This window comes from Tetrao urogallus (assembly GCF_951394365.1).
Source record: "Tetrao urogallus genome assembly, chromosome: 5".
NCBI lineage: Eukaryota > Metazoa > Chordata > Aves > Galliformes > Phasianidae > Tetrao > Tetrao urogallus.
The window spans coordinates 37,375,898-37,399,965 of record NC_136818.1 but is presented as its reverse complement, the minus strand read 5'-3'; the positions used below and the strand labels follow the sequence as shown (position 1 = coordinate 37,399,965).

At 41.2% G+C, this 24,068-nt stretch overlaps 1 protein-coding gene across 3 annotated transcripts in view; it reads left to right on the top strand.

Moving 5' to 3' along the window:
• The window catches only part of ANK3 (ankyrin 3), a gene marked incomplete at both ends in the record, with an annotated part of 196,778 nt that overhangs the window by 103,285 nt on the left and 69,425 nt on the right, over window positions 1-24,068 (top strand). For all 3 annotated transcript variants that reach the window (XM_079535979.1, XM_079535980.1, XM_079535978.1), the window contains 7 exons: window positions 1,591-1,689; window positions 11,926-12,024; window positions 12,114-12,212; window positions 12,601-12,696; window positions 15,729-15,801; window positions 15,995-16,057; window positions 22,288-22,411. In XM_079535979.1, the coding sequence (XP_079392105.1) occupies window positions 1,591-1,689; window positions 11,926-12,024; window positions 12,114-12,212; window positions 12,601-12,696; window positions 15,729-15,801; window positions 15,995-16,057; window positions 22,288-22,411 (653 nt within the window). The remainder of the gene's footprint in view (window positions 1-1,590; window positions 1,690-11,925; window positions 12,025-12,113; window positions 12,213-12,600; window positions 12,697-15,728; window positions 15,802-15,994; window positions 16,058-22,287; window positions 22,412-24,068) is intronic.

Below are 24,068 nucleotides of genomic sequence, written 5' to 3'. Positions count from 1 at the left end.
TCAGAGATGTGCCTGTCCATTAAGCAATGGTAACAGCTAACTTGCTAAGGGAAACTAGTTTTTTTCTTTGTTCGTTTTATGAGGTAACAGTGAGGTAGTCAGAGATTTTGTTGTTGTTGTTCATTAAAGTAAGTGACTCTTCCTCCCAGTACATGTTCCTTACAGCACAGTGACTTTTACTGTAGTTTCTCCTGGGGTCAGGAAGAGAAAAGCTAGTAGATCTTAGTTTCTGCAATTTTATAGATTATTAAGTCTACTCTATGGTAATGTTTCTAGCAAATGTGCAGCCTTCATTCTTTAAATGCTCTCCCTAGCCATCAGAGATATTGCAAAGTGCAGTTTCAGTGTGGATTCATGTGACTAATGTAGAAAGGCAAGAGTAAAATTTTTCATGGAGAACATTTCTCATTCTCAGTAGGTAGAAAAAATTTGCGTCCTCTGAGGCTGTGGACGGTGCTGCACAGGGTTGCTTATTTTCAGTCCCTCCTTGAATAGGTTCTCTTGAGGATGTTGATTTGCCCTCATGTCAAAGTGTGGGCTTGTGCAGCATTGGATATGTTTTGTATCGCTGTCATACAATCTGCCACATACACATTCTGCATCACATTGGCTATGGAGAGCATGATAACTGCTGCTTGGTTTTTTGATGCAGTCCCACCATTAGTTACCTGCAACATCTTCCAGTCCATTGCTGTTTGGTTGCAATCTCTTGTTTTCTCATTATACAGATATTAGCACCTATGAAAATAATTGTCCTATACTTGCTTAGCAATGCACATTTCCTCTGAACTCAGCACCTTTATATGAAGCTAGACATTTAAAGCACAACAACTCTGAGTTTGGCAATGGAAGTAAAAGGCCCTTTGTTTTCTTCAGAGTCCACAGGGTAGTTGGGAACTGAGTGCTCAAGTTTCAAGACTTGCTAGAGTTTCAGTGCTGACACTGACCACTTACTAAAACTTTTAAGAAAGTTTGGCCCATAATATTCAAGTCCTGTTGTGTAATTTACAGTTGATTACTTTTATATATTCATGCAGTGGGATCCACCTAACCATTGTTGTCATCAGCACTGCCTTTTCAAGAGCAGTATTGTTATTGCCTTTAGTCAGGAGTCCATGCTGCAAACTGTGGGTGGAATGTGTGCAGTCCTGTGGAGATTTATTTGGGTTTAAGGATAGGTAAGGCTTAAATCTGAGCATATATTGCTGGTAAAAATTTTGTGGAAGTCTAAGCAATTATTCAAATTTTCTTTTAAAGTCTTGCTCATTCTGAAGAAGTGAATTAGCCAGGAGGGGAAAAAAATACTGTGAGGCTTTTTCCTCAAGTGCATTATAAAATTTGCTATTCTCTATTTAATGTCACACAAGGAAATGTTCCTTGTGTGAAAGAAATATTATCTTCATAGTTTTTAAGTTGCAGTTTCTTGCAATTGAATAAATCAGGAATTGCAATACACAGCTTCTAAGTGAAAGTAGAATTATTCACATCTCTAACTTCAGCAGGACTTTCTGAATTTTACTGATATTGAATTTGTATTTAATATTTATGTGTCACCTCTCAAGATTGTTACCTGCTCCTCCTCATTTACAGAGTGGACTGACACCATTGCACTTGGCTGCTCAAGAGGACAGAGTGAATGTAGCAGAGGTTCTTGTTAACCAAGGAGCTGCTGTTGATGCTCAGACAAAGGTATGGATGCCACTGTCAACATGTATTGTTTTCTTTCATGGAGGCAGAAGCCTGTACACTGGTCTGGTAATCAGTTTCAGAGTGAAACAGAAAAAACAGCAGTGAAACATTCCTTGTAATAAGTTGTAGATTATATTTTGAACACTAAAGACATAAACCTCCACATTTAGTATTATACTCAGTCTGTGAGCTGTAAGCTTATTTCTTGCCAAATGTTTAGATCAATATATATGTTTCCTACTATTGAGTTTTACTGAAGGTGAGCAGGATTGAGCTGTTTTTTACGTAAAGAAACTTTCAGAAAAACTAGAACTCTTTCTACAGGGAGTCATGTAATCTTTTACCATATGCACACACTCATGTGGTTTAGTAGTTTTTACATGTTGCACGTACAGCGCTCATCTAACAGTAGAAACAAAACACAGGAGAACTGTTGTTTACAACATCTATATTTACAGCTGGAGAAACAATGTAAATGCAAAGTAGGCATTACTTGTTATTAAGTGGTTAATAGTTTTTCCTATGACTTAATAGAGTTTGTAGAATTGAGTAGTCTTTTGCTGAGCTGTTACTAAGCAGTCATCCATAGGCATGATTCTACAAGTTTATTAGTAAAGACTTACCCTTGCTCTCAGAGCTTGAATCAGCCTTCATGACTGAATGTGCCTACATTTCTCAACCATTCTATTTTGCAAAGTACAGAGCACTAGTCTATTTCATAATACTGGTACATTCTAGGAAACTGACTTTTTTGAGGGTCCCAAACTGAGATTGGGCCAGTGTCCTCCTGATGTTAGGTACTGGATAAATATTGCTCTATTCTGTCTTCAGAAATACTATTGAAGTTGAAACATATACCCCTTCAGAACAAATTTGAAATTATTTAATGCTGTTATCTGATACGGGGTATATATATAGATGGTGATGGACACTTTCAGACTTACTGACCTAAAAATAGTTTTTCTTAAAGTAAATAATTGGACCTCTTGATAAGAGGATTTATAACTATTTTCTAGAATGACTGGGAAGGGATTTTGGAACCCCAAGCAATAATTCCCCCCACTGCACAATGTTGGTTTGGGTATGGTGTCTGTGACCTAATTCCAACAAGCTGTCTAGAAATTATTTTATACTTGGTGTATACCATGCTTAGAACGTAAAGATGATAATCTCAGTGTTGATTTCATTTAAATTCTTCATGCGTTACCTGGATCTAGGAGACATTCCTTTAGCTGGGTAAGAAATCAGTTGTGATCAAGTACTTGAAAAGTAGCTGATCAAATCAGCTAAAATAAATGAAGTCCCACAGTCTGATCTGGATTGTTTAGAGACTTATGCAAGATAGAAGCATTAAAAAATCTGTTAAGCATGTATCCCCAAGTTAAGTGCTGTGCTTGCATCGCAGAAATGTGTGCCCAGCCATCCAACAATACTATCATTTTGTCATCACACTGACGTTTCAAAAAAGGCTGAATCCATCATCATCTCTTGCTGCAGGTTGGCTGACTGTGATTGATGATAGTGGGAAAAGTCATAGGTACTTTCTGTTGTATAATTCCAACTGCACTTTTGTTTTAAGCTATTGATTTCAGTGATGTTATTCTGGCATGAAATTTAATATAGTCCTTATGAAATCCCAGGAGTTTGTCCAGTTTTTGTACTTTTGTAACCTGTTCTCAACCTGTTTTCCAGATGAATCAGTGTAAGTTCTTGTCAGCTTGCTAAATCATTCAGCAGCAGATGAGATCAGCCCTGGTTCATTCTTTGGATGATTTCCTTAGATGTAACTGGTTGCCCTTCTGGAGAAAGGAAATCTACCTTGTTTTGGTTTGTGTAGAACAATCTGCTCTTTTAACTTGGTCAAGAGCTGAATCACCTCCTAGTCTGTAAAACTTGTCTCTGCCTTTCTCCCACTCTTCTCCATCCCACAAATAGTAAACAGTCTAAGGAGATATTTACATCAACAGGTGCAGGCAGTCATGTGTCCCCTTTGCCTGCTCTCTGATGTCCAAATAGGATCCAGTTCTGGAGTAGTGGCCTTTCAGTCACATTAACGTGGTGTAGTGCTGAAATACTGTCACAGCTGAGAAGAAGAGAGTGTTTGTTGTGTTTCAGGGAAAACCTGTGCTGCTGCATGAGCTGAATGGTGCATGTAGCAGGATGGCAGTGTGGTCAAGCAAGCATGAAACTGTAGAGACACGTGGGAAAAGGGCTTCAAATTCTTATTCAGAGATCTCTGGATGGAGCTGAATTTCTTAATTGTATCTCTGAAAGTTGAGCTAGTCAGTAAGTAAAACTATCACAAGTGAAACAAACAAACAAAAAAAGGAAAGCAACAGCAACAACAAGGAACAACCAAGGAATTGTATTTGACCTGCAGCTTGAATCCTGTCATCGGTAATAGTTGTATCATTTTCAAGAAAAAAAAAAAAAAAAAGATGCCTGATGTTCATCCTCATTCTTCAGTTGTTCCTCATACATGTAACTACTGTAAGTAACGAATTGCTTCCTAGTACAGATTTGCTTCCACAGGACATCCCCTTAGTTGCCAGGACATGGAGCAGGAACTCATAGGTCAGACAAAGTCCTCAGTGTATTTTATGCTCAACTCCTCTTGGGTAATAATTCTCCCATGTCTGGGAGAATGTAACTATTAACCCTGTAGGTCTATGATGATGGCTTGTACTTTTGCCTACTGTCCTAACTCATCTTCTCCTAAGGAAGAAAGTGCCTTGCGTCTTGTAGTGCTATATTCTAGTAGAGTGAGCTTGGTGGTTATTCACTGACTTCTGCAGGGTGTTGTCTGCTGGGTTTGCAGCAGTGACCTCTGCAGACTCCTCACAACCAGCTATGTGGAAGTTATCTGTCAAATACCCACTCATTACAACCTGTGATATAGGATAAGTTGCAATGCAGTGCCATGTATTTTAACATGGAATAGTTTCTGCATTAACTGGAGATCGTCTTGCATTCCTAAGAAAAGAGCCAGCAAGCTCTGAACTTCTACAATGAAGGAGAAATAGTTTTGTGGCAAAAGCTACAATATCTTCACCTCGTGTTTTATACAGGTAAGGTTTGGATGACTGGCTTTGTAAAACAGCAGTTCTGTAGTTACAGGCTCTCTTGTTGAGATGGATTAACTGTTCTATGAGAATAAAATGTCTGTGCGTGCTTCCCCTAAAACCAGAGGCACTGGGGAGGAAGATACAGCAACAGCTGAGTTGACTCCAAAAGCACTGTTGCTATGCTTGCATGTTTGCATGATACCATCCAGCACATCCAGTTCAGGTTTTTACTTTGTGCATAGAGTGTCAAAGGTGTATCCATCTCTGCTCTAAAATCCAAGAAGTTGGTCTGTACAGCTTAGTGACATTATGTTGGGGATCTCTGTGGGCCTCCAGCAGTGTCAGCACTAACCTTTCATTTTCTTCTCTTATTTCTCTTATTTTATATGCTTTTATTGCCTTATTTGTTGTAGGCTAGACAAACAGCCAAGTCTTTTATCATTATTATTTATTAGATTCTCTCATCATCATGTTTCCCAATGAAATGTTGGTTGTGTCACTCCCACACAGTTTCCATCAATGGAGGAAATACTCTTAGCATGTCATTCAGCATCTTGGGTAAGGCCAAGTGAGCTATCAGCTTCCACCTCTGGTGCGAGTTCTTTAATCGTCGTTTATATATAACTTACAGTCCCTCTTAAAACATCTAGAGTTTGCAGCTTTATCACATGGGAGTACTTCTTATTTCTGCTCGCGTTCACAGAGCCACGGATATGATTTGGGGTTATTTGGGCGATTAAAAGGGAAGATTGGGCAGAAACATATTTAACACCCTGAAGCTATAGCAAGGAAGAAAAAAGATCTAATACTATGGAAAACCTCTTCTGTGGGACATCAGTCTGTGTGATTTAAAAAGGTTTAAAAAATCAAATCTAGTGTTTTAGAGAAGGCATAATAGGGTCCTGCTGCAAAGGCAGCAGCTTTTGTCCGTTCTAATGTTGCATTTGTGTCTGAATTTAGGTACGCTAAAGACTGTTTCATATGAAACTGTTGTGCAGTATCACGTCTATCTCAGCTTATATTATCCCCTCCTTTTGCACATAATACTGGGAGGTTACAATTAATTTGAAGCTGTGCAGTGAGCAGATGTTTCTTCTCCTAGTAATCATGTTGAATGTGTAAAAGCTGTCCTAGCACATGTGATGTTGGGTTTCGTTGCAGGGCTTCTGTGCTGAGAATTGGCATGAGTAAATATTGTTTCATGGATCAGCAAATCTTCACAAGTCATTTCTCAAACCCTTTTGCTGCTGGATAACATTATTGTAGGATACAGCATTAAGGTGATGGATGGACAAAAGAAAACCAATGGGAGGAGAGTGCTGGTTCAGTCAAGGATTTTCATTCTGTGCAGACAGTTTTCAGCAAACAGTTGTTACACTGTGCTTGGTATTGTGCCTCTGGGGAACTTGTGGTCTCATAGTCCCTGGTTGACAAGTGTCTGAATAATAAAGCCCATCATAAAACTGCATTTTGTTCCTAAGGCTGTAGTGGTGGTAGAAGATAAAGGTGACTGAGAGGTCACAGTGTTGTTTTGCAGGTTGAGCTGGGCCTTTTTTATCAGATTTATTTAGATATTTATTCAGCTCAGCCTGCCCTGTTCTGAGAGGAGCCCCATAGCAGCCTGAGTGCTACAGCGGCTCCTAACCGTGCTCTCATTTTTCTTTTGGAATAACCAATTTTCAAGTGCAGTAAGAGAGTGGGAGTGGGGCAGAGAAGGTGGAAAGTGCTATCAGGAAGAATCACTTTCACAGAACAAACACATAAACATGGGTATCTTAATGTGTCTTCATGGTACATCCTCTATCTCTCCCCTTAACTCTTGGTGCAAGCTCAGTTGTTATTCAGACATTTACGTGGAAATTTCCAGCCTAATAATGCAAGACAAAGAATTCAGCATTTTTGGCCACAATTCAGCACTGCAGTATGTGTGTAGGTACCTATAGGTTTACTTGTTATATTGTATCAGGACTGGATGCCTTTGCAATCTTTGGAACAAGAGCATTTTCCAGACTTATCAATGCTGATGTATTGTAGCTTCATTGTCTGACATATACAGCTGAAAAACAAAAGCATAGCAGCTTGAGAGTCAGCATGACTAGAAATAGGCAATCATTCAAGCTGCTAGGATTTATGGTTATTGCCGTTGGAGGATATTAAAGTAATACACTGACAAACACATGAGGCTTGTGATAATTTCCTTCAAAAAATTGAGGAGCAAAAAGAAATAAGGGGTGCTCTGCGTTTGTGTGTTTCATGAGGATAAAAAAGCTAAGTATTTCTGATTTCATTTTTTTGGCACTTATTCTTGTGGCTTTTGATAAGCCTTTCCCAGCTGCTAACTTCCATATTGCTGCTTATTCTTTAGAACAACAAGCAGCAGCATGGCAACTGACTGCGAGAAGGTGATATGCTTTAGAGTTGTATTAAACAAAACCTGTGATTTTTCTTGGAAACAACTTCTTTAATATTAGGATATCTACAAAGTCCCATAGAGATTATGCCAGTAAATATGACTCTGCTTTGCAGAAACGTTTGTAATTTCAGAGCTTTTATATATATATATATATATATATATATATATTATATATCTTGAAGCAAAATATTTTAGTCTCCTGGATACATTTCTATAGGGAATGGAAGTAGCAATGAGAATCAGTGCTGTTATAGTAAATTTGATTGCGTAATCACAGAATCTGCCAGTCAGTGTGTTTCAGAAAAGTTAACAATGTCTGTTTTCAGTGAGTATGTTGGGATGTTGAAGTTTCTGAAGTCCCACTAACCAATAGATTACAAGCTCTGTTGTGGAAGAGAAGAAGGTATCAACAGTGATTCAGAACTGGAAGAGGTGATCATGTTAAAAAGGTTCAACCAAGGACCCAAGTCACAACTGGTGCTGCTAACCAAAGGCACCAGTAGTAAGTTCTTAGTAATTGGAGACTCTTTGCTGAGAAGCATTGAGGTGCTCATCTGATGCCCGGATAACCTCTCTAGAGAGGTTTGCTGCTAGCTAGGGACCCACATTTTGTGCATCAAGAAGAAGATATCAGGTATGATGAAACCATGCAACTACTATTCCCTTCCAGTCTTTCAAGGTGGGTCACACAAAGCTGCTACCAGAAAACTAAAAAAATGTCATGAAGACTTCACATCCCTTTGTCCTTAGAGACAAAGGAGTGGAGTAAAGCTGGCTACTCTTTAAGGATGTATTCCTGCAAGCACATGAGCTTTCCATCCCTTAAAATTAGAAAGGAGGCAGGGAAATAGCATGTCCTGGCAAGGACCTGCTGGTCAAATTGCAGGAAAAGAAGGGCATGTATAGGCAGTAGAAACAAGGATGTGTCACCTGGGAAGAATACAGGAATGCTGTCCAGACATGCAAAGATGGGATTAGGAAAGACAGGACGCAGATGGATCTGAACTTGGTGATAGATGTTAATAACAAGAAGGGGTTCTATAGGTACATTGGTCAGAAGATATAGGCCAAAGAGAGCATACCACCTCTGACAAATGTGAAAGGAGAACTCTCTACTACAAATACAGGAAAGCCTGAGGTACTCAATGAGTTCTTTATCTCAGTCTTCACTAGCAGCTGGGATTTGCACCTTTCCCAGATCCCTGAACTTCTTGGAGGGAACTGGGAGAGCAACTCTACCCCACTCTACGAGCAGAGCAATTCTGAGACCACCTCACGAGACTGAATGTGTACAAGTACATGGGGCTGGACAGCATGCATCCCAGGATCCTAAGGGTGCTGACTGCGGTTGCCAGGCTGCTCTCCATCATATTTGAGAAGTCATGGCTGTCAGGCAAAGTCCTTGGTGACTGGAAGAAGAGAAACATCACTTCCATTTATAAGAAAGGGGGAAGGAAAACCCTGGGAACTATAGGCTGGTGAGCCTCTGAGTCTCTGTGTCCATGTCCAAGATCATGTAACAGATCCTTCTGGAAGGCATGTTAAGGCACATGAAGGTTGAGCAGGTGATCCAATACAGCCAGCATGGCTCCACCAAGGGAAGATTGTGCCTGACCAATCTAGTGGCCTTCTGTAATGAAGTGATGGCATCAGTGTACAAAGAGAAGGCTAATGCTGTCATTTGCCTAGATTTTGCAGTGCTTTTGACATGATCCCCCACCACATGCTTGTCTCTAAATTTGAAGACGTGGATTTGAATGGTGGACTATTTGGTGGATAAGGAACTGGTTGGAAGGTCACAGCCAGAGGGTAGTGATCTGTGGCTCTGTGTTCAGGTGGAGGTCATTGATGAGTGGTAATCCTCCAGGGGTCTGTTTTGGGACTGGTACTCTTTAGCAGTGATATAGGATGATGGCATTAAGTGCATCGTCAGCACATTTGCAGACAATGACTTGCAGACCAAGCTGAGTGGTGCAGTTAATACAGCAGAAGGAAAAGATGTCATCCAGAGGGACCATAATAAACTTGAAAGATGGGCCAATGTGAACCTAATGGGAGTTCAACAAAGTGAAGTTCAAGGTTTTGCACTTGATTTGGAGCAATCCCAGATATCCCAGACTGGGAGAAGATCTCCTTGAGAGTAGCCCTGCTGAGGAGGACTTAAGGGTCCTGGTAGATAAAAAAAAAAAAGAACAACAGCAAAACACGCACACAAAAACCACAAACCAGCAGTGAGCACTTGCAACCTGCAAGACCAACAGTATCCTGGGCTGCATCAAAAGAGGGGTGGCCAGCAGGGAGAGAGAGGTTGTTGTCCCTATCTCCTCTGCGCTCATGAAGTCCCATTTGGAGTATTATATCCAGTCTAGTGCCCCCGACAAAGGAAAGATGTTGAGCTTTGGGAGAGGGTCCAGAAGAGGATCACAAAGATGATCAGGGACTGGAGCAACTCTCCTGTGAAGACAGGCTGTTCGGTCTGGAGAAGAGAAGGCTGTGAGGCAACCTCATTATGGCCTTCCAGTATTTAAAGCAATCACTTCAAAGCGAGAGTTGAGATCAGCTGTCCTGGCTCTCCAGCTCTTTCCAGATTTTAATGTTTTAAGGTTATTAACAGGGGGTTCCCAGAAGGTGGTCTTTGACTTTGGCTTTTGTTGGTCTTACAATGTATGATTTTATATAGGCCTGTATTTTGAAGGGGTAGAAGGGAGTTAAGTTTCTTATATGAGGAGGTTTCGCTGCATTCTTTTGAACTGATTGTTTCATAGTTTGTTTAATCTGAATTTGTTTGAAATGTTGGAGAGGAGCGACAGAAGCTGTGTTTAAGGTACTTGGTATGAGAGCGCTCATCTTTCTACTGAAGTCTCAAGACTGCAGCTACTCTACGGGGAACCATGTCACACTTGGATCCTGGGCACTGCTTGGAAGCTTTCAGGCCAGCCCTATGTTAACAGTGACTGTAAAGCAATGTTCCAGCGTTCAGGTCACAATGACTGTTTTAACTAGCATTTGGGCTTTTACCACTGCACAACTGTTCAGGAGGAAAAGTTCATTGTAGTCATTTGGCATCTGATCCAATGTTCGTATAAGTCAGTGGAAAAATTCATTCTGCTGATAACAGTGGAATTTGAATCTGTCACTGTTTCTTGCAATCATTAACTCGTCTTGGTTGTCAGAGCTAGAAATTTCTTTAGATGGCAGTATGTAATTAACTGAAAGAAATGTACACACCCTAATTTGAAGTAACTGGTATAGCTACCATCTACTAGCATGTACAGATATGGATGAAAATAGGTAACCTTGTGTGAAGTAGCATCAGAGTCAAAGTGTCATGAAAAAATGGTGCATCTAAACCCACAGGCAGTTGAAACTTCCCTACAGTGGAAATTCTTTGAGGGGTTTTCTTTCTTTCATAGATTCATAGAGGTTGGAAGGGTTCTTTGGAAATCATCTAGTCCAAACTTCCTGCTAAAGCAGATTCCCTAGAGAAGATTGCACAGGAGAACGTAGCTCTGACCTCACAACTTGAACACGTAGTGTAGGGCTGACTCCTGAACCCCAGCCCAAGGCAGACCTTGGACTTGCCTTCCTCAGTGCTTTTGACCCAGTTGTCTCAACTTGCCACACCTCACTGAGGTGTGTGCATAAATGAAGGATGGCAGACTACAGCTTTTAACTCTCTGTGTGCCTCCTGGGCAGTAGATTTTTTTCCTCAGCAGAAAAGTGAAGACCCTTTTTCTGCTTTTGAACACTGATTAGATCCATGGGTCAGTACAAGACCAGCACATCTTTCAGTGTTTCTGCCCACAAGTTTAGGCTTCTGGATCTAGTTCCAAATTGTTCAATCTTCGGTCCTCTGTTTTATTTTATTGTGTTGTTAACACTTAAAGTAGCTTCTTTTCTTGTTTATTAGTTTTTAAGTGATAGGTAATATTCTTCTTCTATTAAACTTTTTTGGAAAAATTTCCAGGATATATAAACTTAATATAAGAAGTCATTTAGTTTTGTTTAGAGCATTTGATGGGTGTCTCTCAAAGTTGACAAATGATTTTAGTCTATTTATTAATAATGGAAACCAAATAGCAGGGACATTCAACTTTCTTCTCTTTGCAGTTGCCAAGAAATGCAATTTCTTACAGTTTGTGGTACACTAGGCCAGACACCAAAAAAATCAGATTTTATTGTCTTAAAGTCTTAACTCACAAGTCAGTGTTCCAGTTTCTGTAGGCTTGTGTTTTCTTACAAAGCTGATGCATCTGTTGCGCTGTTTTTGATCTATCTTTTGGGTATTTCTGTCAGAATGGGTGGACTGTAAATTGCTCTGTAGCTGAGGCAGACCTCAGCATACTTAGTTTTTTTAGTAAGTTGCTACTACTAGTTTGTCATCACGCTGCAGGAATACCAGTCAAACATGTGAACCTCACTGTGCAAGGTAGTATACACACATTCATTGAAAAAAACAGGATCATCTCAGAGACCTGATGATCTGAGTGTTGCAGGTGAAAGCAAATAGTTAATGAGTGTTGCATATGTTGAAGACTACCGAAGTACAACGCAAGCAGAGATGTTTATGAAGAATGGAACTTAAAATGGCATTAGTGAGAGGCATTTTTCCACAGTTGCTGTGTTTGTTTTGTTGTTTTTTTTTTTTCCCACATAGACTAAAGAAATAAAACTTGACAGGATTTTTGCTGCTACATGTCTGTTATTTTTTCTCATGGGATGCATGGGACTATTCATATTTTCTTATGTCCATTCTAGATGGGATATACTCCCCTGCATGTTGGCTGCCACTACGGAAACATAAAGATTGTTAATTTCCTTCTGCAACATTCTGCAAAAATCAATGCCAAAACGAAGGTGAGTTTTCCGCCTCTGCTTCACTCGTTCTTTGGAGGCAGCAAGTTTGCTGTGTCCACCACAGTCTTTCCCTTTCCTTGTGCCTGCAGAACGGGTACACGCCGCTGCACCAGGCTGCACAGCAGGGGCACACCCACATCATCAACGTTCTGCTCCAGCATGGTGCGGCGCCCAATGAGCTCACTGTGGTAAGTGCCAAGAAGCCACTGCTCAGTCTCGGTCATTCCACCCTGCGTGAAGCATTGTGTCCCTGCTGTGTTTGAGTACAGGAAATGACAAAAAAAAATGTGATGAGGGGGAGGAAAAGAGCAGAGGAAGGCTATTCCAATTGCCTCTGTGTTCTGTGTCCTCCATTGTCTCTTCCAAAACCAGAACAGCAAACATCTGCACAATGTTTTCTTTTTCATCCAGTTTCTGTAGACTTAAACTCTTATGGTTACATATTCTACTACCCAAAATCTATATCAGTCACCAATATGCAAATGTTTGTGTACTTCATTATTATGCATTTTTCTCTTACTAGCAATTTGTACGCTTCCAGCATTCAGCTTTTCATACAATTTTTTCAATTGCTAGAATGGAAATACTGCCCTCGCCATTGCAAAGCGACTTGGCTACATTTCAGTTGTTGACACATTAAAGGTGGTGACAGAGGAGACCATGACTACAATTGTAAGTACAGTTTATTTCAGTAGTGGAAGGAAGGATTTTTGCTAAGCCAGCATGTTCATCTTTGTTTAGTTAGATGTCTACTGAGATTTCAGTCTAATTTCTACCTAGCTCCTTTTATCACTATAAAGTAGATATTAAGTCAGATGTAGGCAGAAACCAAGCAGAAAATGTCACTGTAAAGGGCTAGTCATAGCTGGCCTGTTTTTCATAGCATATAGCATACTTTGCTTATTGCATAAATGACATGAATGCAAACTGATCTGTAGTGGCAAATACATTCATAGAATCTTCTTGTAAACTATAGCTGTTTCTCCCTTTTGAGTGGATGCAGTTTGCCAAGGGAATTACGTATGCAGGTACTGGATGTAAGAGTAATTACTGCAAAATAAAAATGAATGGGATTTACTTAGAAGCAGCTCTTTGCATTGTTTCTGGTGGCTTCTGAAAGATGGCTAACAGTATCTTATACATGCAGCGAGTGTCTGCAACCCCAGCTGACGTATCCTTGAACTCCACCTCATCTGTCTTGTCTCTCAAGAAGGCTTGCTGTTGTATGTTAGCCAGAGGAGATTAAAGAAAGTAGTCAGATAATGCCTATCAAAAAATGGCAATTACCAGAATTCAAGATATTTCTCAAAGATCTTATGGCAAAGTGCCTAATGAAGACTGTTCTCGTAAAATGCGGAGCCTCCATGAACAACCATAGAAGTAAAGCAAAAACAGAGCATTAAGAACATAAATTCAGAGCACCAGCTCATAATTGACTTTTTCCTTTTTGCAGCCTTCTAGTGCTTAAAAGGGGAGTCATATGCATGTATGCATTTTTAACCTTATAGGAAACTGAAAACAGTTATTGTACATTCCATGTTTTGTCATCACACATTTGTGTGGTCTGTCAGTGCAAGCAGGTGGTTGCAATACAGTTGAGATGACGAGCAATTTTTAATTCAACTTAATGATCAGGCTGTGAATTGTTTTAGAGGAAATGTTAGATGCTGAGCAGCCTGTACTACAATCTGTGAGTACCTACGCTGAAGACAAGCACAGAAATAATTTCCACAAAAACTGAAATATGCTGTTTATCAGTCACAAGTGTGTACTTGATAGACTGTGGAAACCTAAACATGAGATCTGATTTACAGCTGAGTATCTTAAAAACTCAGATAGCTATTTTTGGGGGCATGTGGCTAAATAACTCCCTAAAGTAAGTTTAATGAAACCAGGATGAGCATAGCTAGTTTTACTGTGATTTGTTATTCTTTATTGAGAGTCTGTTAATGCCTGAAAAAATCCTGTGATTTTGCTAACTTAACAGCAATGTGTTAAAAACCTAAAAAGAGAATACCATGAAATGAAAGAACTCTGAAGCTTTTTATTGGTTTTGTGATGTTTGAGCATACAGGCAATCTTCTGCTATTTCAAGGGATGGCAGTAGCTCAAGAAAGGTGAACTGTGATATGAGTAATTATGAGGCAAGAGAAAACCCAAAATATTTGTAAATAGGTGAAGATAGAAAAGCTGTTTTGACCTGATCTTGTTAATGATTTCTTGTTTGTATATGAAGAATGAGAAGTGATAGTGATTAAAAACACAAACAAGGGCAAGTGTAGGGTCCTATCCCTGGGGAGGAATAACTGGATGCATCAGTATAGGTTCAGGGATGACCTGCTAGAAAGGAGCTCGGTGGAGCAGGGCTTGCATGTCCTGGTGGACAGCAGGTTGATCATGAGCCAGCAGTGTACTCTTGTAGCTGAGAAGACTAATGGTATCCTGGAGTGCCACATCCGGAGTGCGATGTCCAGTTCTGGGCTTCTTGGGTCAAGGAAGACACAGGGATCTCGTAGAGAGAGTCAAGCGGAGGGCCACGAAGATGATTAGTGGCCTGGAGCATCTCCCTTATGAGGAAAGGCTGAGACCTAGGACTGGACCTAAGCCTGGAGATGGATATGCTCTCTGGAGAATACTAAGAGGGTATCTTATCAATGGTTATAAATATTTAAAGGACAGGAGTCAAGTGGATGGTGCCAGGCTCTTTTCAGTGTTGTCTAGAGACAGGACAAGGGGCACTGGGCACAAACTGGAACACAGAAAGTACCATATGAACACAAGGGAAAAGTTCTTTACTGTGAGGGTAACAGAGCACTGGAATAGGCTGCAAAGAGGTGGTCGAGTCTCCTCTAGAGATATTCAAAATCCACCTCCATGCTTTTCTCTGCAACTTACCGTAGGGAACCTGCTTTAGGGGAGGGGTTGGGAGTACTTTAGATTCTTATTTTTTGAACTCCACTCCATGAGCTCTATCTCTGGAGCATCTCCTGTGTGACCTAAAACTTTACCAAAGTGCTTACTGCACTCTGTTCAAGCTGGAGAGTACAATGTACATGGCTGTGTATTTTGTGGGATAAACAGGTATTCTAGGAGCGGCTTTGAGGCATTCAGGATATCTTTTTTCTGCTTTTTTTTTTTTTTTTTTTTTAATCTTTATCTTGGCCCTGAATCTACATAAGTATAATGATGAAAATCAACGGCTTCTTTGTTAAAACACATTCTGTAATGGGTTTTATTTAGCTTGCATGTAGTTACAGTTGTTTTCACGTGTGGGAAAAACACAATTCTTGTAGAGGAACCTCTGAAAAATTTCACATGTAATTTGAGAGCAAGCTTATTCTAACATAGTTGGATTTGATGATGTTAAGGGCCTTTTCCAACCTTAAAAATTCCACAATTCTATGATTTTTCTGCTGAGAAAGGAGAAGCACATCCCTCAGAATGAATGTTAGTATAGTTTAAATATAGATGACACGCTCCTGCTTAAAATTTAGATGACTTTTCAGAGAGTTCTTATAAATACCCTTAACTTGCTTAAAGGTAATATTGTTTATTTCTGTATTATTTCAGTATAGTCTTTTTCAATGTGTAGTTATATTCATCTATGGAAAGCCAGGGAATAAAAAAGTTGAAAAGAATCCAAACAAGAGTTTTACTAAATGTAGATAAAAATACACCCTGAAATGATTTTTTTTCTTTGACAGACTGTTACAGAGAAGCACAAAATGAATGTACCTGAAACCATGAATGAAGTTCTTGATATGTCTGACGATGAAGGTATTAGATAATAAGAAACCTTCTCACTTATTTTTCAGTCTGTTATTGTAAGAAGCCTTGTTTTTTGTTTGCTTTTTTTTAAAGTACTAGTTGGATATGCTCTCTGCACATACGTTATTGTTTTACATTGATTTATTGATTCATTGAACGTCTATGCTTTTATTTAATTCTTTTGTTTATTTAAATCATGCAGTTCGTAAAGCCAATGCCCCTGAAATACTCAGTGATGCTGAATATTTGTCAGATGTTGAAGAAGGTATTTGTACATTTTTGTGTTGCAGTGATATTTAACTTAAGCCTCTTCCTTTTACTATGTCTTACTGGAAATTAATCCTTTCAGATAATCTTCTTCTCATCCTACTAACAATAACTTCTGCTTTACAGTTTAGAATGCTTTCAAAAACTCTTCAAGCTGTTAATGATCATCTTTTTTTTTTTTTTTTCCTGAATGTCTTACTACTAATTTCTAAATGAAATTACCTCCATTTTTCCTGGAAGGGTCCTTTTGCTGCTGCTTCTATAAAGTAAAGAATTAGTTTATTATTGCAACTAAAAAATATCAGACAAAAGGGTCAAATATCAAAGTACTTTAAAAGAAATAGCTGATAGTAAAAGTGAAGGACAAAAGGATGGGTGGTTTTTTTCGTTTTTGTTTTTAATCTTCTGTGTGTTCAGCTATGGAATTATTGATTTATATTGATTGTCAACTCTAGTGTAGAAATATTTTTAGGGTTTAAAACAAAACTGTATTTTAATCATAATGTTCAGCAAAACCACAATGGATTACTTTTGTCCTAAGCAAAGGGGATGCTGCGCTGAACTCAGCAAGTTGTGTTTCTTGGGATTAATGATGTACTCTTGTAGCTGGGATTTCTGTATTCTGTATCATTCTGCAAGGTGATGTGTAGTTCATGAGTGGGGCAATAAGCCATGTCTTCTCAGTGCCTCTGGATGAGATTTAAGCTGCTCACACCAGCAGCTTGCCCATCACAGCTCACTCCTCAGTGTCTGGCTGGGCTGACACAGTTTCAGTGGTCTGTTAAGTATCTGGAACTCATTTGGTAGCTGCTTTCCTCCCAACCACCATCCCCTGCTAGGTCAGACCTTCCGTGGTGCGGATGTGCAGGAGCCTGTGTGAGTCCCACCAGAAACTGCAGGTTTCCACAGGCCACAGTGGGATTACGTTCCCATGTCACACTCAGAGACAGGAAGGTCTTGTGTTGAGGAAGGGAATGATGGCAGCACCCTGGGGGCTTTTATGTGTGTATTTGGTCACTTGCATTAGAGCTGCAGATTTTCCTTCTCCAGTGGGGAGAGAAGTGACTGGGTCTAGTTAGCTTGTGGCCGTGTAGTCAGCCTCTTTCTTTGCACCAAGTGATGTGTTTACATGTTTATAGCACTTAAGCAGTATGGTGTAAAAGCTGCAAGAGGAGCTCACTGTGTGCAGCTCTTGTTCAGTTCATTCACTGAGGCTTTTGTTTTCAGTTTGTCAGTGTTCCTATATTTGCATTCTTAAATAGATCAGTTCTTACTGTGCACCTGTGTTTTCCAAGTAACTCTTCTGGGCTATTGTACTGCTCAAAATACCGCATTGTTGTAACTGGCTGGAATGCAGATGCCTAATAGTTAATAGAGCAGCAACAGCTGCCTTAGCCCATGGCACAGCATGAGGTTTGCTGCAGATGAGAAACGCCTGTGTAGGGTCAGAATATTAGATCTAAGATGTTAAATGTGTCCTTCGTGTATGGAATTACTTCTAATGGCCAAATGCAGAACTGAAGGGAAGTGAGAGATCTGTGGGAGGTTTTTGTAGTCACAAACTCTCATTTCAGGGAAAAATAAATATTAAGGATATGGGGTAATCTAATCAATTCCTTACCTAAAGAGTGTATTCTGCAACCATGCTGTTACTAGGAGAGCTAAGAGGCTGGCTTACACGTAACAAGGTTGTTTTCAAAGCCTACTGCTGAACTGGAGCTCTCAAATCAGATAATAAGTATTTTATTAATCCATGCCGGAGCACTGCAGTATGCAAAGGTGGGGAATTACAGGCTTTGAGGCAGTAACCACTGTCCTGTCTCTTTCTTCTGCCTTGTGCATCCCTGAAGACAGGATATTGATGCCCTTTCCTGCAACTGCTGGGTGCTGACAGTGTGTTCCTTCAGGGTGGAAATCACAAATCTCATAGCCAGGGAATAGATTTCCAGATGAGAGATGGACACAAATGTATGTCCCAAACCTGAGCTCTCCCTTACTTCATATTCAGGTCATCAGCCAAACCATTCAGTGCAAAATTTGCCCCATAATTTCTCATTATTCAGAAAACTTCAAGGTTTCTGTCCTAAGAGCAACTGAAAGCTTGAAGCTGAAACTAGTTTCAGATCTCAGAGACAAGTGTGTCAGGGAACTGCTTCCTTCTATTTGCTGCTTGCTGTGTCTACTAAATAAGCACTTACTCAGAAATGGTGTAATTTCCCTGCAGTGGAGAGTTTGGTTTGCAGTTGCCCCAAATGAGAAGGGACTCATTTTCCTAGAGTGCTCTGGAAAGCTTGGCCAAATGAGGTTACGTGCTGGGAAACTGCTTTACCACAAAAGAGAAATGGCCAAAACAAAAACCCAACAATAGTTTAAATGTTGAAAATTTAGAAGGCACATGTAGTGCTGAGCTTTAATTTCTTTTTTTTAATTTGGTCTTCAGTAGGTAACTCTTTTTTGGTGTAAATAAGGACACTGTTTTAAACCCATTTAATGGATATTCCTCTCTCTGTAGGAGTAAGTATCATGCTAATCCATCTCTGGCAGATTAGGCAGGTGCCCGAGGAGGAAGTGAGGGCACACGGCCTGATCCCAGAGCAGGTGCTGGGTTACGGAAATGAGCGCCTTTAAGACAGGTCAGGACATTCTCAGGAATTAAAGTCTGTTCCAGTGATTTTAGGAGGGATGAATTTATTATATTTTTACACTCAGAAGTTTTCTGAGACTATCTAGATACACTTATACAGATCAGCACAAGTTTCAGTGTTTTGATCCTGGCTTTTCTCCAAAACCTTGGCTAAAACCAGAAGCGTCCTGCTCTGCCACCAGACAGCTCTGGACAGGCTGTGACGAGGGAGTGGCAAAAGCAAAGCCAATGACAAATGTCTGTTTGGATCCCAAGCTATAATGAAATGTAGCTTGGGACAAGCCATATGATCCCTTCACTCCTGCTGCCAGAGAGCCATGTTTGTCCCTGGCCTCTAAAAAGAGCTCAGGTGCTGTAGTTTTGCAGTTCCCAGCTGTATGAACGGGCTCTGAGGAATCAGGAAAATGGGGAAAGCCTGGGAATAGATGACAAAGGTGATCAGAGATACAGAAAAGCTTCTAGGGAAGAAGACAGTAAAGAGAGTAGGATTATCTATCACAGAAGAAAATCTTGAGGGATGAGCTAGAACGTGTGAGGTAGTGGGTGGCAAAGGGAGTGGTGAATGGGCTGCTTGCTGCGTCCCCTGAAGTCCACAAACAGGATGCACAGGTGAGACCAGTGAGGTGTAGGTTCAGCCTAAGTGAAAGGGACTGCTCTTAGTGCAAGAGCTGCTTGCAGCGTGGGACCCCTGCACACGTCCTTGCTTTGGAGAATGCAAGAAGTCTATGCAGGTTCCAAATGTAAATGGAATGATTAAAAAAAAAAAAAAAAAGCCTTTTGTGACAATACCAACCTCTCTCTCAGAAAAATCTGTGTTTGCACCAGCTGCCGGCTAGAGAAATGTCCTGGAGGACTTCCAACCTTGTCCTCTTCTTCACTTCTTCTGTGAAATTTGCCTGCCATCAGAGCAGGATGTTCTTGGGCAGATGGACCTTTGCTTTGACCTGTGGCTGTCATTTGTCCATGGTTTTGAATGGATTCCTAGACTGCCCATGGCCGTGTTTCCCCGCTGTTTACAGGAACACCTTGCTTCAACACAGCAGATGGTGGAGGAAAGCAGAAAGGAAGGATAGCAACTGCAACAAAGCAATGCAATATTCTTTTTTCATTGTTCTTTAATCAGTGCCTCACTCAACACTGAACAGTGTTGATGTCCCACTTTGTCTGTGGGACATCTGTGCAGGAGTACAGTGTGCTGCAACACTCCATGCTCGTCTCCCAAAAGGAGAGGGGATTAGGCTGCAGTACCTAACTAACCGGAGCGGGACTGCTGAACCGCGCACCACCCATTCCGCTGGAGCCTCCCACGATCACCCCACAGCGTGTGGAATCCTTTGAAACAACCACTCCTAGCTGCAGCTTTTCCTTTGATGAGCGTTTCATCAGAGCCATCCAGCTGGCTGCAGAGCTCCCTAACACCTTACGCCTTCTGCAGCCCAACTGGCAGACTCGAGCTTCGTGACAGCGGCACAGCGTTCGTCTCCGCACGTCGGAAGGGCGGGAGCTTCCAAACGTTACCGCTCTGTTTATCACCGCTCAGAGCCGCCTCTAGTCCTCTCTCGCCCCGGCCCCCGGAGGCTCGCCATGCAGCAGCTCTCACCTGGCGGCCGCTCCCCGAGCACATGCGGAGCGGCGCGGCCCCGGGCGCAGGAGGCGGCCCCGGGCGGGCGGGCGGAGCGCTGCGCCTTTCCCTACCGCCCCGCGCTCCCGCTCGGCCCCGGTATCGAATTACAGCAAAACTACACCCTCGCAGCACCCCGATTTACATACAAATAGCTCGAGTGCCTGCATTTATGTCACCAGTCAAGGGGCTTGCCAAGAGAGGCTGTAATCCAATCAGCAGAAGCTTTAAAGGGATGTCTGCAGAGTGATTAAAAAGGGATTTTTTTTTTTTTTTAAACTGTAGTCATTACTTTTCGTTTTGTTTCATACTTGGAAAGAAGTTTGATCCGAATCGAGAGGACAAAGATGCACATGTCGTAAAATACATACGAAGAGATCAGGATGTTAAGAAGATCTCGGTTGTTGTGTGGAAAGCGAATATGACCCCCAGGGATTAGTTTGCTGGTGCTGGTTTGGAGATTAACTCTAAATCACTGCTTAAGGACTAATAGGACTAATAGGAATTCTTGGAAACACCAGGGAAAAACCTTATAGACCAGGCTGTGGAAATGGCTTTCCAAAACAGTAAGATCTTTTAAAGTTTAATTTAATCTATAACGTTCATGCTTATGTTTATGTTTTTGTTTTTCGTAATGTTTTGTGGTACGCGCTGGCTACTTTAGCTTAGAAACTCGTGCTTAAAATAAGCGTTGTTGCCGGGTTGGTGGGGAAAGTTGGTGTGTTTGTTTGCCGTTCGCGGAGCAGTGGCCGAAGGGGTATTTTTAGACCCGATTGTTGGTTTGAAGCAGCGCTCGCGGTGGTTTCCTGAGCGAAGTGAATGGAAAGCCGTGTAGCGCCGTGAATGGGACTGGGGACGGACTGGGCTTGCGGAGCCCGAGTTTTGTAAACCCGCTGTGAAAGTTCTCTGTTGGGCAATTGTACACACCTGAGATGCATTCACAACAAAGGGAGAGTGCAAGCGTAGGCAAATAACGAGTTGCAGGAAGCTCACTGCTCCGTGTTGTAAAGGGAACGGGGAAAACCTCTTTCCACCGCAGAAGGCATATTTTGGACTTGCTGTGTCAGTGCAAGAATGTAGTTTTTGCATGATGTAATGGTATGCAAATGCTCCCAGGGAGAGAGAGCTGCTCCATTAACCCTTTGCGGCATCCGCCCTCCTCCCCCAAGACTTAACTTTCCTTACCTCCGTTTTTCTAAAACACGAATCTGCTTCTCAGCCGATGCCCCGTACCCTGGTGTCTGGCGGTTTGAGCTCAGCTGGTGGTGGTGCTTATGTGAATGTGGGCTGCCTGATGCTGGCGTGCTGGGAGGGCCTGCTGGGTTAAGGCTTTGTGTTGCTCCCGCGGACGGACGTCTTGCTGTGCCCGGCAGAGGCTGGGTACAGTGCTCTTCTCACCTGGGCAACGTGAGCCAGGGCCTGGGGAATGCGTCGTTACAAAAAAATAGAAGTTCCCTCTTGCATTCAAACTCAGAAAAGTTACTGAGAAATACCAAGGGCAAAGGGTAGGCCTCTTCAGTTGCATCCGTTCACATTCCTGCACAGTTCCGTACTGATGGGCAAGTGGGCAGCCTTCACAGCTGGTTTCTTAGTGTCAGAGACCCAACTTTGTCAGCTCAGCCTTTTGGTAAGGAAAGCAAAACTGAGTGGGATGGTTCAAAGTACAGAAGATCCCTTTAGCTTGCTTAAGTAATTGGGCAAAAGTCATCCTGTGTATAACTTCATTGATTTTATGTCAACGTGCAGATTTGCCTTTTATATTTGCCCCCAATAAAATTATTTTCTCAGGCCCATTCAGAGGGTGGATAATTGACAGTCTGCACAGGAGAAGCCTTAGGGAAAGTAGGCTTGATGGGATTGCTTACTTGCTGGCAAGCACAAGGAGGGTGTTATAAATTAGTAAGTGCACAAACATTTATGAGACAAGCAGCTGCTGATTTCAGCTTGGCTTTTCTTCTGGCAGGTGAGGATGCAATGACAGGTGACACGGACAAATATCTTGGACCCCAGGATCTAAAAGAGTTGGGCGATGATTCTTTGCCTGCTGAAGGCTACATGGGCTTTAGCCTGGGAGCCCGCTCTGCCAGGTATTGTATTTGCTGTTTCTTGTGTTTGTGTGTCACCACAGTTACAAGTTGTTACCAACCAAGCACTCTCTTTCACTCAAAGCTAGAGTCTATTTTGAAATGAAGCAGACGGGGTGTATTTCCGTGTTATGGTAATACCGTGCCTTTAAAGCATATGTTCATTGCTGTTTTATTTCACAATCTTTGTTCATGTTGGCTTCTTATGGCAATGATACAGAAAACTAACTTCATTTTTTCTGGTATCTACTTGTTCTCTGAGCATCTTCCAGGCCTCTCCTCACTGCGAGTTTCCTACTGGTCTAGAAACTGATCTAGCACCACCACTGATATTTGAGTTCTTCTCACTACTGACCCTCAGACTAGTGCTTACGTTTGAGTATTCCTTGATGGACCGATTTAGCCAAAGAATGTAAATGCCAGAAAAATTGAATTAAATCATTTTGCTGTTTTGGTGCTTTTATTTCTTTAAGGGTGCCAGTGAATAAACAGACAGATAGTCAGTATTAAAGAAAGTTGGTCCAAGAATTCGCAGAAAGATAAGGTGAGGTGAACCCTAAATCTGATGTCAGATTTCTTGTGACTGGAAACAGATTGTGTTGCGTAAAGCAGGCCAAAGTTTCCCTGAACCGAATAAAACATTGTAGAGTTAACATAACGTCTGACTACAGTTGATTCAAACTCACGTGTTTGTAGATCAACGTTGTAGGTTTCTTCTTTAAATCTTGCTAAAGCCTGCACTGTGCATTGCTCAAAACAAGTAAAGCTGTGTGAAGACAGATTAATTCCATAGCTGTGGATCTGCAGTGTGTTTACTGACAGTTGAATTGTACCGGAGCTAATAATTAAACCTCATATGCTGGAGCCCTGAGGACTTTTTCCTGTACTGTAGTTTAAAGATCTGTTTTAAAAAGTGAGTTCATTGTCTAACAGTGAATGGCAACTCCCATAAGGTAAAGCCTCGATGTCTGCTCCTCAAATCTTGTTTGTTATGGTTGCATTAGAAATGCAAGCATGCCTTGCAAATTTGCTCTTTAGTAATACCCAGCCATGTTTTGCTTCACTTCCAATTTTTAGGTAAGTTAATAAGAATTTTTGTGATAATACATTCACAGAGAATGCCAAAATGCTTTTAAATGTTCATCAACTAGAACAGAAGGGAGAATCTGATGTCTTTGTACAGTTAATTAGCAAAGCTGATGTGCTGCTTTTAAACATGAGCTGGCATGAACAAGGTCATCAGACAGCACTATATGATGTGGTCAGTTTGTAAGGGATAGAGGAGAGTGTGAGGCCAGTGTACAGAGATGGGTGCTCTGCTTTACAGGACACCTCCTCGTTATGCTGCTCTTCATGCAGAGGTCTAAATTCTCACTCTGCAAATGGGAGAGCAGAATTTCATGGTCAAAGTCTGTTAGATAAACCTGAGAGTTTTCTTTGAGAGAAACCTAATATTTCCATGCTTCTGATTTTAGCAGTGCCATTATTATTTGTTGCTGCGTAACTCATGTTTTACATTGCACACATGTTATGCTCAGAGGAGATAAACAGCAGTGTTTTTTTTGTTCGGTGAAAAGTATTCTGAGAGTATACCTTACTACTGATTCTGAGTGTAACATTAAGAAATAAACACATTAAATATATAAGCCATCCAAGCCAT